Source organism: Leuresthes tenuis, unplaced genomic scaffold, assembly GCF_036924035.1.
Source record: "Leuresthes tenuis unplaced genomic scaffold, fLeuTen1.0.hap1 SCAF_21, whole genome shotgun sequence".
Lineage (NCBI taxonomy): Eukaryota > Metazoa > Chordata > Actinopteri > Atheriniformes > Atherinopsidae > Leuresthes > Leuresthes tenuis.
In genome coordinates this window covers 32,849,900-32,866,359 of record NW_027325375.1, presented here as the reverse complement: position 1 = coordinate 32,866,359, position 16,460 = coordinate 32,849,900, and the positions used below count along the sequence as shown (strand labels likewise).

Below are 16,460 nucleotides of genomic sequence, written 5' to 3'. Positions count from 1 at the left end.
GACATCATTAGAACCCACAGAAATAGTTTCTCAGCCCCCAACATGAGGGCTGTGCATAAGAACAGTAAACACACGGAGGAGATGCTGAAAATGTCAGGCCTCAGGAGTTGAGCCTGATGAGGGGATTAACTTCACTACAGCTCAACTTAACCTACAGGCATCAGTGAAGGAACCGTGAAAGCAATGATCTTAGAATATGTTTATTTAATGTGTTGCATTGAACTCGTCTGAGCGGTTCTGGAGTTAGAAAGGTCACATTCAAAGGTTTCCTCTCTCCTTGTTTCCCCCTTTTCTTTCATTTCTGTGGTCCCTTTCTTTTCCTCCTTTCTTCCCCAGGCATCTTTCTTCTTTCAGTGCCCCCATCGCGCTCTCTCAGCGTCTCCCCCCTCCTCATCATGTAGTAGACGTTGTGCATGAATGTGTAGCAGCCGTGGCGAATGGTCCTGCAGACTCTGGTCATGGCGCTCTCCACAGCTCGCCATGACTCGTAGAACAGGCTTCCTCCCTGTGAGACGGAGTCTATCTTCTCCAGCAGCCCCTGGACCTGCCTCCGGTCCCCCATCTGCTTGTTGTTGAACACATGGTACCGGCCGCTGCAGCTCTTCAGCAGCCTCTGCAGGTTGGCGTCCTCTCCGATGAACTGCTGGATGTCGGTGTCTTCCAGCCGCTCTCCGTAGCTGAACAGCAGCACGGTGTGTTTGGAGACTTCAGGGCTCAGCATCTGCTGCAGGGTCTGCAGCCCGCTCTGTTCCTGCGGGGTGAACCTTCCCAGCTGGACTGTGAGGAGGAAGGCGTGAGGACCCGGAGAGCTCAGCTGGACTGCTTTGATCAGCTCGGCTTTCACCTGCGCTGCAGACAGCTGAGTGCTGAAGAGTCCGGGGGTGTCCACCACAGACACTCTGCGGCCGGCGGCTTCGCCCTCCACCTTCTTACTGCTCAGAGTCAGAGGCGTGCAGCTGAACCTGCAGTCGAACTCCTTCTGTCCCAGGATGGTGTTTCCAGCTGAGCTCTTCCCCACTCTCTCCTGCCCCACCAGCACCACTCTGAGGTCTGAGCCTGGAAACAACACAGAGCGTCAGGCTCGGATCAGCAGCTTTCACTCAGTCACCTCTGAAGTATGCCCTGGAAACAACCTTTAACTCTAACAGTCAAAGGGTCGCATTTAATCATTTCAACCTCAATAAAACTAAAATAGATGAACAAAGGATGTGATGCAGCTTGTCTTTTGGGATTTTCATATTTATTGATATGAAGGAACAATAAGATGTGCAGAGTTTACATAAAGGACCATTCAAGGTTTTTCACAAAGTACTGCAGACTCCTCTCTGGAGTTCTTCTGTAGGCTCATTGTGGCAGATCAGTATGCTTAGGATATCACACATATAATCATGTATATTATCACATTTCTTTCTTCTCTGCTCATATATCTGACAACAGCCAGTGAAACCAGGTCATTTCCACCCAGTGTTTTGCAGATGAATAATCGATTAGTATTTGATGAATGCTGGAGCATCTCATCTCTGAAGAAGAGTACAGAAAATGTGAGAAGAGGACCCTGGTTCTGCTTATATTCCCTTGCTTCTGTGTGGCGTCGCTGACAGAAGCTAAAGGAGAGCTGGCCTGGATAATCACTGGATGCTGCATTTCTTTTTCTGCACCGCCCCGCTTATGGCTCCAAATAAAGCTCCGAGCGCTGCTCCCACTGCGGCTCCCAGCGGACCTCCCAGGAACCCGGCCACCGCCCCGATGGCTGCTCCCTGCCGCACGGCCCGGCTGAACGAGTTCTCCTCCTCGGCCCGTCTTCTGGCCTCCTTGAATCCCATGTTTGGATTCTCTCTCTGAAGGCGCTCCATTTCTTCTTTGATGGCCCTCTCAGCCTCCTGGAACATCTCGTTGGTGAAGTATCTTCCTCCGTTTCTCTGCACCATGGTGTTGATCTTCTTCAGCAGCTCTCTGACCTGAGAGGGGTCCTTGTCCCTGTTGTTGAAGACGTGAAAGCCTCCACCACACTGACTGACGAAGGCGTTGAGAGCAGAGTTTTCTCTGATTAATTCTTCTATGGGGCGTTGCTCCTCCTGCAGATCGTCTCCATGAGTGAACAAGGTCATAGTGAAGCATCCTGCTTTCTCCCCAAAGATCTGTTGGATGATTTTCACCGTCTCTTGCTCCTCTTTGGTGAATCTTCCCGGTTGGAGCACAATCAGGAACACGTGAGGCCCTGGCGAGGCGTACGACATGCATCTGGCGATCTCTGTAATCACATCTGCTTCGGTTTTACTGGTGTCGAACAGACCCGGAGTATCAACCACAGCCACAGTTTGACCACCGAACTCCGCTGCTTCCTTCTGACACTCTGAGGTCAGCGAAGACGGCGACAGCTTGGACTGAAAAACCCTTTTTCCTAACAGCGTGTTTCCGGCGGCGCTTTTTCCGACTCCGGTTTTCCCGACCAGCACAATCCTGAGGTGTTGTTCCTCTGTATCTGTTGGAGAATGTCACAAAGATTTTATTTTGTTAAGAAACTGAAAACTCTAAATCCATCATAGCCTCTGAAATCCAATCCAACAGGTAAGAGTTCACGACAAACCGTGTTATAACAGGATTATTAACAAGTTCTAACAGGATTATTAACAAGTTCTAACAGGATTATTAACAAGTTCTAACAGGATTATTAACAAGTTCTAACAGGATTATTAACAAGTTCTAACAGGATTATTAACAAGTTCTAACAGGATTATTAACAAGTTCTAACAGGATTATTAACAAGTTCTAACAGGATTATTAACAAGTTCTAACAGGATTATTAACAAGTTCTAACAGGATTATTAACAAGTTCTAACCGGATTATTAACAAGTTCTAACAGGATTATTAACAAGTTCTAACAGGATTATTAACAAGTTCTAACCGGATTATTAACAAGTTCTAACCGGATTATTAACAAGTTCTAACCGGATTATTAACACGTTCTAACCGGATTATTAACAAGTTCTAACAGGACTATTAACAAGTTCTAACAGGACTATTAACAAGTTCTAACAGGACTATTAACAAGTTCTAACAGGACTATTAACAAGTTCTAACAGGACTATTAACAAGTTCTAACAGGACTATTAACAAGTTCTAACAGGACTATTAACAAGTTCTAACAGGACTATTAACAAGTTCTAACAGGACTATTAACAAGTTATAACCGGATTATTAACAAGTTCTAACAGGACTATTAACAAGTTCTAACAGGATTATTAACAAGAAAGCGTGTTTAAAATGATTTGATGCGTTTAATTAGGAAACATCAGAAAACAAGGAGCTGGATGCAAACTGTGTCACACTGAGGAGTTAAAAACACTGAGGAAGAACAATAAACCAAGTATAAGCTGGTAAAAAACAATGACGTTTTAGATAATAAATACATTAAAATACAGAGTTTAGGCACACTTTGGACTTTCTTCGTTATAGTTTTTGCTTTAATGACAGCAGTTTTCCCTTCTCAGTGTGTTGGAGACCAACTGTTGTGCTTCGGTGGCACCGGTTGGACCTGAATAGACCTGTTCAACAGCTGCAGTTATTCAGAGTATGTGAAGAACTAAACTAAGAGAAACAAAAGACAGAAAGATTAAAACACAGCAAACTGGTTTTGATGAGGACTGTCCCGCTGCCTCATGGTGAGCCACAGGAAGTGGAAACGGATGGTTTCTGCATGTGTGATTTCATCTGTGAAGCATGCCGATCCGTTCAGGAGTGTTGCATCACTTCCTGCTGCAGCCGTACTTTGCTGCTTGCTTGTCAGATATTGGGGAAAGCACCGAGATGTGCTGGTCAGGATTAAGGCAGGGTTCATGAGATTCTTCATCAATCAAATAGTTTCTATCAGAGAGAAGATTAATGGAATCCTTCCCATTATTATCACTGATGGATCATCAAGTAGAGCAGCTTTAGAATATCTTTAGAACCTGAATTGTATTTAGACAGTTTCTGTCCAGTTGATCTTTCTGAGCTAACAACAGCAATAGTCTCTTCTAAACCATCAACTTGTATTTTAGACCCAATCCCAACCAGACTGTTCAAGGAGGTTTTCCCCTTAATCAATACTTCCATTTTGGATTTGATCAATCGGTCTTTGTTGACAGGATATGTTCCTCAGACTTTTAAGGTTGCTGTAATTAAACCTTTACTTAAAAAACCTACTCTTGATTCAGAAGTGTTGGCTAATTATCGACCTATATCCAATCTCCCTTTTTTGTCTAAAGTTCAACTTTGTGATGATTTCCACAGAAATAATCTGAGTTTCAGTCAGGATTCAGAGTGCATCATAGCTCAGAAGCAGCACTGGGGAAAGCAGGTCTGACAGCTGTGCATCTGGCTAAATGCCAGACTTTGTGCTGCTTACGGATGGAAGAAACGCCGAAACTAATAAACTTGGAATAACATTTCACAAGTAAGAAGTTGTTTTATATTATTTAACTGTTATGATCGAGTTTAATTTGATGCATCTCTTAAGATACGATAAATTAAACTAGCTTATTACTAACTTACGTCAGGACAAGAAAACAGAAGCTGTTTTTGTGAGTAAGACAGCAGTAAGATGATGAAAGGAACATTTGGCAATCAGCCACAGAATATAACTGCAGGCCGTGTTGTTCCTAAATGATCTATTGAATCAGTTTCACAGCACCAACGTGAACGCTAACATAAGTTATGAACCTGAACTGTATCTCCAGAAGCTCGGAGAGCTGAGCGTTGTTCAGATGGAGCTGTTTTGTGCAGGTTTATAAAAGATAACTGGAGGAGGCAGGCATGGGCAGCAGCACTCAGGAGGAGGGGTTTAATCCCAAAGGACGTCTGCAGCTGTCACTTTAAAGCAGGCTTTGACAGGACTGGACTCAGCTGTTTAAAGGAAGGAGTGAAACCGTCACTTTTTAATGTTCCTGACCGTCTTTGCAAAGTTAGTGTCATGATAAGAATGTAATTCTCATATAATCTTAATATTTCACAAACACAACGCAGCGCCCACTAAATGATAATAAAATACACTATTAGAAGTTGTTCCTTTAGGGTAATGAACCCTGATATAAACCTTTAAAAACTTCAGCGTCTCCTCCCTGATGTTAAAATGCACTTCTATTAATTCTATTAACAGAGAAGACAGACTGTTATTTTAAAACAACGACGCATGATTGAGTTATCCTTAAATACCTGAAATCTTTGTCTAAATAATCACATTTCTAATGTATGTATGATATCAATTAAAATATATATATATAAGCAAATCAATCTATGTTGTATCACAAATATATGTCTGAAATTTATATTAAACTAAACGGATTGAAAATTCAGTGAGTTGTGATGATTTTAATCGTTGATAGACCTTTTAAGGCGGCTAATGTCCAAAACAAGCTAGCTTCTTTGAGTCCGCCGCCGGAGCAACATCCCGCGCAGGTAGCAGCGAAGAAGACGACCGATTAGCTGCTGGTTACTGCAGGAAGACGCCCTGGTTAGCGTGTTTATTGAGAACGATTATAATAAATAAAACAATACTCACTCTGACCTTTTTTAATCCTGCACCTGACAAATACCCCAAAGTGAAAAAACTAAACTAAATATATAAAACTAGCAAACCCACACTTAAAACTAACTGAATTGGAGGGAAAAAAGTCAAAATGAAATAAAACTAAACTAAAATGGAAAATCCCAAATGATAATAACCTTGAGTTTGGATGAATAGCACTTTTCCTCACCCTGTTCTCTTTACTTTTTGTTGTAGCATTAGCTGCTCTTTAACTAATTAAGTAAGTTAACTTTTAGTTACTTAACCGCGTTAAGCAGCTAGTTGTAGTTTAGCTGCAGCTTGCTAATGTGGGAGCGAGGGGTCTAAATGGGTCTCAAGACATTCACCTTTTACTGTCTCAGTCAACTTTTTGAAATATCATAGTTTAGGATTTAAAATGACCCGTCGGAGGAAGGAGAGACGGCTCTGTCCCTTCCTGTGCTCGGTTGGCAGACCACCTGCAGGTATTTGTAGGTCTGATATGGTTCATTTACTTCGAGTTGTGTTATTGTTATTGAAGACGAAGCCTCAGAGACGGCAGCATAAATGTGATTATCAGTAAAGAAAAACGTGATTGTGAAGATCAGTAATTATTTCATATGTTTCAGTTAAAGTTATTGTGTGGATTTTTCTATTTTGGGGGTTAGGTTTTTCCGTAGCAGCCAATCAAACTCAGCGCCGCCGCCGCCAAACAGGAAGTGAGGCCATATCCCTGCGATGCATCGATGCCAAACCTGGAGGATGGACTCATGACGCCTTCCTGAGCAGCCATTGGCTTGCCTGCCTGGGCCCCCCCATCGCTGCTTGCAGCTATATTTTCTTCATGTTTTTTGCCTGGCTTTTACTTCCAAGATGCCCAGCTTTGGACATTCAAGAGATGCTTTGCTGCAACTCTCGGTCTCAGCCTGATGAATCTGCTGGTTATTTCTCTTTGTAGTATCCATGGCATTTGGGAGTTCCATGAAAGATGCACTGGACCTTTTTTGAAAAAGCTCCTCAGTTTTCTGGCCCAGACTGAAGGCCTCATGTGATGGCCCACTGAACACTCCTGGTTTGAATTCCTTCAGCGTGAATAAGGTACCATGATCCTCTTCCAGACTCATCATTTTGCTTAATTGCACTTTGGCATCCATCGAAGATGTTGGAACGAATTACTTTTTTTACTTTATGTATCCTGTGAGATGGTAGAGAGTTTCGTTGTTTGTGAGATCAGGAGTATCTTTGTGTCCAATCAGCTGGTCCACACTCAGGCCAGGACTGGGAAATGTCTCCTTAATGTCCAGGAACTCTGCCAGAGACTGCTGTTATGCTCCTGACAGCTTCCTGATTTGACTGTTGTAAAAAAACTGCCCAACTGAGATTGATCTCAGTGCCTGGTGAAACTCCACTGGTGTCTCGGGTAAATCTGCGAGTCAGCACAAACATGTGTCCATGGTCAAGCACGTCTTTTTGGATTGATAAACTTGTAGATGTTGCCATGAGTGTTTGGACTGGTTTCCAGCTGCCCTTTTGACCAGTCTTTAGTTCACAGAAGAGTTGGAGGAAATGAATGGCTCTGTTGTACTCTTCCATCTTAATGCTCAGTGCCATCACAGGATGGTGAGAGGACATGATGTCAGACCAGTGGTTCACCTGCTCCAGAAACCATGCTGTTGTCAGCTTAGAGGTAGGTCGCTGCTCCCTCTCCACCGTTTATTTCAGACCTGCACTTGCTGACTTACTGAAGACATTCATTGCAGCTCCCACCTTCATTTGGTCAAAATGACTGGTTTGAAGGGTTCTTTGTGACAGGTTTGGAGCAATTTTCAATGGCATTCCTTCTGAAAATCTTTCAAGGGACCAGTTGAAACGTCATTGTATGAGAGGCTTTCTCTCCTGTCTCAGGTGGAATTCTAAATGTTTGTCCAGGAACAAGGGCATTCTTCAAATTCTTCACCAGACATCTGCCATGAAGTACAGCCTCTTGTCTGGTCTTACTGGGTGTGGGACAGATGTTTTGTTGTGGCTCCAAAGAACCGCCACATAGCTTGATTGCCCATGTCGGTGGTAATGTTTACCACATAAAGTCCTATGGAAGCTGCTCTCTCAATGATTTCTAGGAGGATTGGCTTATAATTTGCACCATTAGGGGACAGGGCTGGTTATCAATCAAAGTTTTTCGATACCGGCACCAATACCGATACCTTCACTTCGATACCAGTTCCTGAACGATACTTTTTTCTATACCAATTTTATCATATCAATTCTAACAAAAAGGAAATTAGGCATAACAGTACAAATGTTCAGTTTTATTTTTCAGCTCAGCATTTTCCAATCCAAGCAGTTTTCTTACAGAAGAAATTAACAACAAATAACAGGTGACAGGTTGGTGTCTAACTCTATCCCACACACTGAGGATCATTTTCACTGAGCAGCTTTCCTTCAGACACATCACCATGTCTGCTTTCTGCAGTATTAAGTTGCAGTAACATTGAGATTACTGCTGGATTTCTGTTAAAAAGCCGCGCCCTGCGATGTCCTCGGTGCTTGAGGTTATTGAATGATGCCGCTCAGCTCCGTGGCGTCCACACTTCAATGCTGAGAGGACGATGGCTGCGGTCCGACCTTCTTCCTGTCAAACACGGAGCAACTTTCTGCTCTGAAGTTGATTTTGTGCAGGTCAAAGGATTCATTAAATGAGTCGTGTTGCTGCCTCAGCAGCGGTGACTTTTTGGCACATGTTGCATCGCTCGGTTGGCGTCGATCTCGGTGAAATGGAGCCGCGCTTTAGACCTCGGTGGCGTTGATTCGCCGGTTCTACACACACCTACAGTTCCCAACCCAGATACCCGTGAACCCGTCTGTGGGCCACATGTTCCTGCATCAAAGTGTAACGTTCATACAGCCAATCGAGGGCAGTCTGATCAGTTATTGATCACGTGATTAATCTCTGGGGACCGAAACTTGGCACCGACAGACGAGGCGTGTTTTGATACTCGATACTACCGAAGCGTTTCGGTCGGTGCCTTAAAAGAACCGAAGTTTGGTACCCAGCCCTATTAGTGGAGTTGCCATGGTGACGTGGTAAAATCACCACCTGCTTCCATCTTGTTGTGCTTCCTGCCAATATAAAAACACACTGCTCCTGTATTCCCAGGCACCTGGTCCTAGGTGCAGCTCCACGCTCGATGGGATCGCCATCGCATCCAGAGTTAGCGCACATTCTCTTTCACATACAGAACTTCACAGTCATCGAAGCCAAACATCTGAAACCAGTTCCAGTTGATTGTCATGCAGTAAGACGGCTCCTTAAACAACAGGACCAGCTTCACTCTAACCAGAGCTGGGCCTTGATACCACCTTCATACAGACAGAAGCAGAAGGGATGCCCCCGCTGGGGCAAACCTTTAAATGGAGGAAGGGGAACACAAAGCCCTGAGCTCGTACAAAGGAACACCACCAAGCCACAGATGTGGACCAAATTCACGAAGCACATAAAGTATTTGGATCATCACAAGTGGAATGTGAAAGAGTAAAAGCTGCCTGTTTCAGACTGTGCTGCACGCTGAAGAGGACAGACGTCTCAGCATTAAAGGAAAGGTGATCACATGGACTCATCTTCATGGACTCATCTTCATGGACTCATCTTCATGGACTTCAGGCTGAGAGTGTTCCTACTGCCACACAAATGCATCAAAGACGCACTGCAAACCTGTGGATTCCCAAACTGTGTTTGTCAAATGACCAAAGAAACCCTGACCAACCAGCGCAGAACCCAACCGAGACCAGAAGGATCCCCTCCAAACACTTCAAACCCAAGAACCTCCTCAGCAGAGAACCAGAACTTCAGATCCAGACTCAGCAGGCCACGTCCATCTGAAGGAAAAGCAACACTTTACTGTCCTCAGAGAACATGGTTCCAGAGAGGAGGCAGAGAAGCATCGATGTTTAACTGGAGAAACCACCCCTGAACAGGGGAGGAGGCCTCAGGTTTCCTCTTCCACTGCAGCACTGACTCTCCTCCAGGAGGTTCCACCCCTTGGATCCTGTGACCAGAACATGCTGTTTCAGACAGATAAACAGCTGAAAGGTGAGAACGACCCAAAGCACACTGGTCAGGTGGTTCAGAGACCGGCTGGTTGGAACTAAAGAGGCCTTTAAGGTAAGGAAGGCTCAGATGGAAATCAGATCTCTGTTGACCTCCACCTTGTGAGTTTTGAGTTTTAATGTTTCTCACATTTTTCTACAACGGAAACCAAGGTCAAAATAAAAAAACAGTACAAATATTTGACTGAACATATTTGTCAAGATATAAATGATGAAGCTGAGCTGCTGGTCCTGTCCACACGAACATCTGAGCTTCAACAGGAAACTAGAGGGTGGAGAAGGCTGAAGCAGCTGAGACTGCAAACAGAGCATTTTACCAACACTGCTGGGACTTCCTGCTTCATCTCTACTGGTCTTTCCTGAATACACGCTGTTCCTGGCAGTGTTCAAAGCCTGTTTTTCTCTTCAGGTGTGTTGGAATGTAAGTGAAAATGTCATCTTTCTTCGGGGAAGTCCTGCCTTTCTCTGAAACAGCCAGAGGTGCTGCAGCCTGTTCCCCCCCTTCAGAGTCAGTCTGTTACTCTGGGCCTCAGAGTCAGTCTGTTACTCTGGGCCTCAGAGTCAGTCTGTTCCTCCCCTTCAGAGTCAGTCTGTTACTCTGGGCCTCAGAGTCAGTCTGTTACTCTGGGCCTCAGAGTCAGTCTGTTACTCTGGGCCTCAGAGTCAGTCTGTTACTCTGGGCCTCAGAGTCAGTCTGTTACTCTGGGCCTCAGAGTCAGTCTGTTACTCTGGGCCTCAGAGTCAGTCTGTTCCTCCCCTTCAGAGTCAGTCTGTTACTCTGGGCCTCAGAGTCAGTCTGTTACTCTGGGCTTCAGATTATCCAGCTGTTTACAGGCTGAGAAACGCAGGTGAGCTGTGTCTGTTACTGAAGAATGTCTTCGATCCAAACTGGATTATTGTGGGTGAACTTTGACTGAATGGGAAAGCAGAATCCAGAAGTAAAGACAACACTTTGTCTGAATTTTTCACACTGAAACGCTTCAAATTGAACTCAACAGATTATAAACGGATTTTAGAAATGTGAAAAAACTACAAATCAAAAGTTATTCTTATAATACAATTAAAGGAAGTTGGACACTGTAAAAAAAGAAGAAAATGGTGTGATATGTGCGAACCTGCGGCTGACTGCTGAGAGGGAGCTCTTTGGTCGATTTTATTTTCAGTTTAATCAAGATTTTGCTGTTCAACGATCAGCCAAAGCACTAAAATCTGTAATAGAACTGAAAATAAAAGGTATGATTACAGGAAACATTAAGAGACGCAGTCAGCACCATTTTCCATCACAGCGAGACTCTCACCTGTCAGAAGCCCTGAAATGAAACTGGCTCTAATGAGCTCATTAAGCTGTCTGTGATGATTAATAAATGTTCTTATTGATTCATACCTATAGACTCATCTATGTGCACATAATCTAAAAACGGGGCTCGTACAGTTCGTGATTTGTTTAATTTCACCGTTTTTGATCCCATTATCAGGAGTTTATCTATTTCTCTGTGGTCTGCTGCGCTCTGACAGACTTTAGGGTTAAAGCCTTAATGACAAAGGAAAATTCAAACAGGGTTAGCATCGCCGCCACAGTTTTCTAACTAATGAGGACGGTTAAATTGAATTGGGCGGATTTGAGTTGAAATGGATTCTAATGTATTGGATAGAAATAGATTACTTTGAGTTGGGTTCCAATTGAATTTAATTGGACTGTATCTGTGAGATCAGACATGTTGTGAACTGGTGCTACGAAGACCAAATTTAATGTAAAACATTTAGAATTATACCCGAAAATGACCGATTCTTATTCTCTTCATCAGCTGTCAGAACACAAATGCATCATTTACACTTGCTGCCACTAAAAGGGAAACGTTGCCTTCTCTTATTCTGTATAATTTCATAGATCAGTGCAGACTTAAGTTATGACAGAATGTGATATGAATTCAGGGTTAGCCGAACAGCTCTGACGGGATTCTTTCTCATCGAGAGTTGAATCTCTGCCAACAAACGTCGCAGCACAGTAACTAATCGTGGGACATTTATTTTCACCCCCAGCAGAACAGTAATTAGGTGGATTCCAGGAGTTCATTTTCATCTTTATCTCCACAACAAAGAACTAAACAGCAGTGAATGCAGTCAGAATCCGAAACGTAATGAGCTCTGATTAAAGCTGATTCAGACTGAACTGAAGTTGGGTTTTGGTCCCACAGCGCTTTAACAATATATTATGAGATACATTTAACAACCAAATCCCGAGTGTTTGAGCAGACGGCAGCTGGATGCAGGGTTAACAGTCCAAACCGTGGGAGGAGGAGCATCTCCAAGAACAGTTAAAACGCCATCATTTAGCAGACAGAGAGGCTGCAGAGTGGATAAAGTACACGAGTGAAAGTTTCAGTTGCACTTACAGGCCATTTCCATGTGTTTCCAGCTGCTGGTGTCCCTCGGTGCAGATGTGCTGCTGCTGAATGAGCTCCTGGGTAGCTGCCTCCCTTCAGCCGGTCGTGCTCTGACAGCTGAGAGCTGCCACAGACTGACGAGGCGTCGTCACGCAGCAGCTGTCACAAGGTTCCTCCTGTGTTCGTCTTCATCGGGGGGGGGGGTTAGGAGTGGAAACCGAGCCCGTCTCCGGCAGGCTGGGATCCCCCAGAGGCTCGTTGCCCCCTGGTCCAACTCCTCCTGCGACTCGTCTCCTCGACAAATTGTTTTGGTCATTGTCTGTTCTTTGTAAAAGTCAGGTTATTTATTTATTTGATTATGTTTATGACTTAAATTGATCAAATAAGTGATGAATTAATAAGTGAGACAAGAAACAACAAAAACAGGACAGAGAAATAAGAAACACTCCTAAAAAAGTTCCTGGTTTCCAGAGGGCTCCTAAATGCACCGATTACAGCAGAATCTGCCAACCACGGACCCAGCAGACCCCTCGTTACCTCTGCTCTGCGGTGGGGGGAGCTCATCTAATCTGGGTGTGACTGAAACTTTAAACAGTGGGTTGAGTCCTAGGATTAGGTATAATGGGGAGGGAAAGGTTTTTAGGTTTAGGGCAAAGGAAGCCGAGGTCCCAGGGTTAGGAAAGATGGGGAGGGAAAGGTTTTTCCAAGGCAGTGCTCTGGGGAAGGCAGACTTTAGGGTTAGGGCAATATAGGTCAGAGAATTTAGGGTTAGGTTACACCTGTGTGGTGTGTTCAATGTCCCCCTGCGTGGTGTGTTCAGTGTCCCCCCGCGTGGTGTGTTCAATGTCCCCCCGCGTGGTGTGTTCAATGTCCCCCTGCGTGGTGTGTTCAGTGTCCCCCCGCGTGGTGTGTTCAGTGTCCCCCCGCGCGGTGTGTTCAATGTCCCCCCGCGTGGTGTGTTCAGTGTCCCCCCGTGTGGTGTGTTCAGTGTCCCCCCGTGTGGTGTGTTCAGTGTCCCCCCGCGTGGTGTGTTCAATGTCCCCCCGCGTGGTGTGTTCAATGTCCCCCCGCGTGGTGTGTTCAATGTCCCCCCGCGTGGTGTGTTCAATGTCCCCCCGCGTGGTGTGTTCAGTGTCCCCCCGCGTGGTGTGTTCAATGTCACCCCGCGTGGTGTGTTCAGTGTCCCCCCGCGTGGTGTGTTCAGTGTCCCCCCGTGTTCTGTGTTTCTGACTTTATGGACATATCTCTGAGCCTTTCCCCAGTGGAAGGCACACTGTGTTCCCATCTCATGAAATGCTTCACCTGCACACATCAGCATGACTCAACACATTCACAGGTGAAGACACGCCCACATTCCTGGAGCAGGTAGAACAGGCGAGGTCACACTCTAAAAAAGTCTGTTCAAACAACTCATCTATTATTGGCTGATTAGAGTCTCCTGATCAATATATTGTTTTTATCAGAACCTACTGTTTTTAACGAATGAACGATCAGGTTATTGATCAGCTGCTGCTGTCCCAAGCTGAGGTGCCGGCCCTCTAAAGGGCCCCGAGTAACCTCTGGATGGACCGCAGTGAACAGAGAGGTCCGAGGGAGGCAGGTCCTCACAGAGATAGACAGACTGAGGAGCAGATTCAGCACAGAGAGTTTATGAGTGCAGACACCCAGCATGAAGAAACTCAGACAGGTATGAAGTGACAAAGGTGCACAGGTGCACAGGTGCACAGGTGAGCTGACAGGTAAACAGCTTCACAGAGAGGCAACAAACACGTAGAAATAGGTACGGATTAGAGAGAATCTGAGCAGCTGACACTGAGGCTGAGGAGCTCCCAGTGAGGTAAGACCACCACAGATCACTCTAACTTACTGTTAGTTGGTTAGTTAGTTAGTTAGTTAGTTAGTTAGTTAGTTAGTTAGTTAGTTAGTTGGTTAGTTAGTGTGGAACAGATGTTGCAGCTTTCTATTAAACCACAGTCTCTCCGGCCTTATGGCAGGATTCTGTTTCTTACTTATCAGGCTGGCAGGTGACTCATTAACTTTCACCTTTGAGACTTAAGTTCGGTCCTCAGGAAACGATCGTCTGATCCCTGCAGGGAGTCTGCTGGGAGAGAAGCCTCGGGTCAGGAAATAAAAACATGTTTGGGTCTGTGGAAGAGCACATGGTGTGACTGAAGCAACCTGCAGGTTCCTACATAATCAGAAACTCTGACCTGCCGTCAGAAACTCTGACTCCTGCTGTCAGAAACTCTGACTCCTGCCGTCAGAAACTCTGACTCCTGCTGTCAGAAACTCTGACTCCTGCTGTCAGAAACTCTGACTCCTGCTGTCAGAAACTCTGACTCCTGCTGTCAGAAACTCTGACTCCTGCCGTCAGAAACTCTGACTCCTGCTGTCAGAAACTCTGACTCCTGCCGTCAGAAACACTGACTCCTGCTGTCAGAAACTCTGACTCCTGCTGTCAGAAACTCTGACTCCTGCCGTCAGAAACTCTGACTCCTGCTGTCAGAAACTCTGACTCCTGCTGTCAGAAACTCTGACTCCTGCTGTCAGAAACTCTGACTCCTGCTGTTAGAAACTCTGACTCCTGCTGTCAGAAACTCTGACTCCTGCTGTCAGAAACTCTGACTCCTGCTGTTAGAAACTCTGACTCCTGCTGTCAGAAACTCTGACTCCTGCTGTCAGAAACTCTGACTCCTGCTGTCAGAAACTCTGACTCCTGCTGTTAGAAACTCTGACTCCTGCTGTTAGAAACTCTGACTCCTGCTGTCAGAAACTCTGACTCCTGCCGTCAGAAACTCTGACTCCTGCCGTCAGAAACTCTGACTCCTGCTGTCAGAAACTCTGACTCCTGCCGTCAGAAACTCTGACTCCTGCCGTCAGAAACTCTGACTCCTGCCGTCAGAAACTCTGACTCCTGCCGTCAGAAACTCTGACTCCTGCCGTCAGAAACTCTGACTCCTGCTGTCAGAAACACTGACTCCTGCTGTTAGAAACTCTGACTCTTGCTGTCAGAAACTCTGACCTGCTGTCAGAAACTCTGACTCCTGCCGTCAGAAACTCTGACTCCTGCCGTCAGAAACTCTGACCTGCTGTCAGAAACTCTGACTCCTGCTGTCAGAAACTCTGACTCCTGCTGTTAGAAACTCTGACTCCTGCTGTCAGAAACTCTGACTCCTGCCGTCAGAAACTCTGACTCCTGCTGTCAGAAACTCTGACTCCTGCTGTCAGAAACTCTGACTCCTGCTGTTAGAAACTCTGACTCCTGCTGTCAGAAACTCTGACTCCTGCCGTCAGAAACTCTGACTCCTGCTGTCAGAAACTCTGACTCCTGCCGTCAGAAACTCTGACTCCTGCCGTTAGAAACTCTGACTCCTGCTGTCAGAAACTCTGACTCCTGCTGTCAGAAACACTGACTCCTGCTGTTAGAAACTCTGACTCTTGCTGTCAGAAACTCTGACTCCTGCTGTCAGAAACACTGACTCCTGCTGTCAGAAACTCTGACTCCTGCTGTCAGAAACTCTGACTCCTGCCGTCAGAAACTCTGACCTGCTGTCAGAAACTCTGACTCCTGCTGTCAGAAACTCTGACCTGCTGTCAGAAACTCTGACTCCTGCTGTCAGAAACTCTGACTCCTGCTGTTAGAAACTCTGACTCCTGCCGTCAGAAACTTTGACTCCTGCCGTCAGAAACTCTGACTCCTGCTGTCAGAAACTCTGACTCCTGCTGTCAGAAACTCTGACTCCTACCACTGAGGAATGATGGTTCGATGCTTTGATGGTTTGAGTTTCTGTGGATTCAGAACCATGACGTGTTTCCTGTTGATCTGAAACCTGAAAGCTGCTTTAATCTGCTGACGTTGGGATCAGAAAATCACTACAATGCAGTTTCAGATGTCACAGGAGAGCTGCTGTGTTCAGATTCAGGATCCGGGTCAGGACTCCTGACTGATCCTCATCAGCTGGCAGCAGTTATTAATGATCTAAAAGTCTGATTGGATCGGTCACTGCCCACAGAGACCTATCAGAATCCAGGGACTGAAGTCTGATTGGATCGGTCACTGCCCACAGAGACCTATCAGAATCCAGGGACTGAAGTCTGATTGGATCGGTCACTGCCCACAGAGACCTATCAGAATCCAGGGACTGAAGTCTGATTGGATCGGTCACTGCTCACAGAGACCTATCAGAATCCAGGGACTGAAGTCTGATTGGATCGGTCACTGACCACAGAGACCTATCAGAATCCAGGGACTGACGTCTGATTGGATCGGTCACTGACCACAGTGACCTATCAGAATCCAGGGACTGACGTCTGATTGGATCGGTCACTGCCCACAGAGACCTATCAGAATCCAGGGACTGACGTCTGATTGGATCGGTCACTGCCCACAGTGACCTATCAGAATCCAGGGACTGAAGTCTGATTGGATCGGTCACTGCTCACA

At 45.6% G+C, this 16,460-nt stretch overlaps 2 protein-coding genes across 2 annotated transcripts in view; one reads left to right on the top strand and one right to left on the bottom strand.

Moving 5' to 3' along the window:
• Positions 1-295: 295 nt before the first annotated feature.
• Positions 296-6,318, bottom strand: LOC140279369 (GTPase IMAP family member 8-like). Its single transcript, XM_072374480.1, has 3 exons — positions 6,219-6,318; positions 1,633-2,482; positions 296-1,076 (listed from the first exon to the last, which is right to left on the bottom strand). Exons 1-3 carry the CDS (start codon positions 6,316-6,318, stop codon positions 296-298), a joined length of 1,731 nt encoding a protein of 576 aa, XP_072230581.1.
• Positions 6,319-13,736: 7,418 nt separating this feature from the next.
• LOC140279919 (arf-GAP with Rho-GAP domain, ANK repeat and PH domain-containing protein 1) overlaps positions 13,737-16,460 on the top strand; it is a 33,493-nt gene continuing 30,769 nt past the window's right edge. Inside the window, exon 1 of the mRNA XM_072375144.1 lies at positions 13,737-13,853. The gene's annotated coding sequence lies outside the window, so the exon portion shown is untranslated. The remainder of the gene's footprint in view (positions 13,854-16,460) is intronic.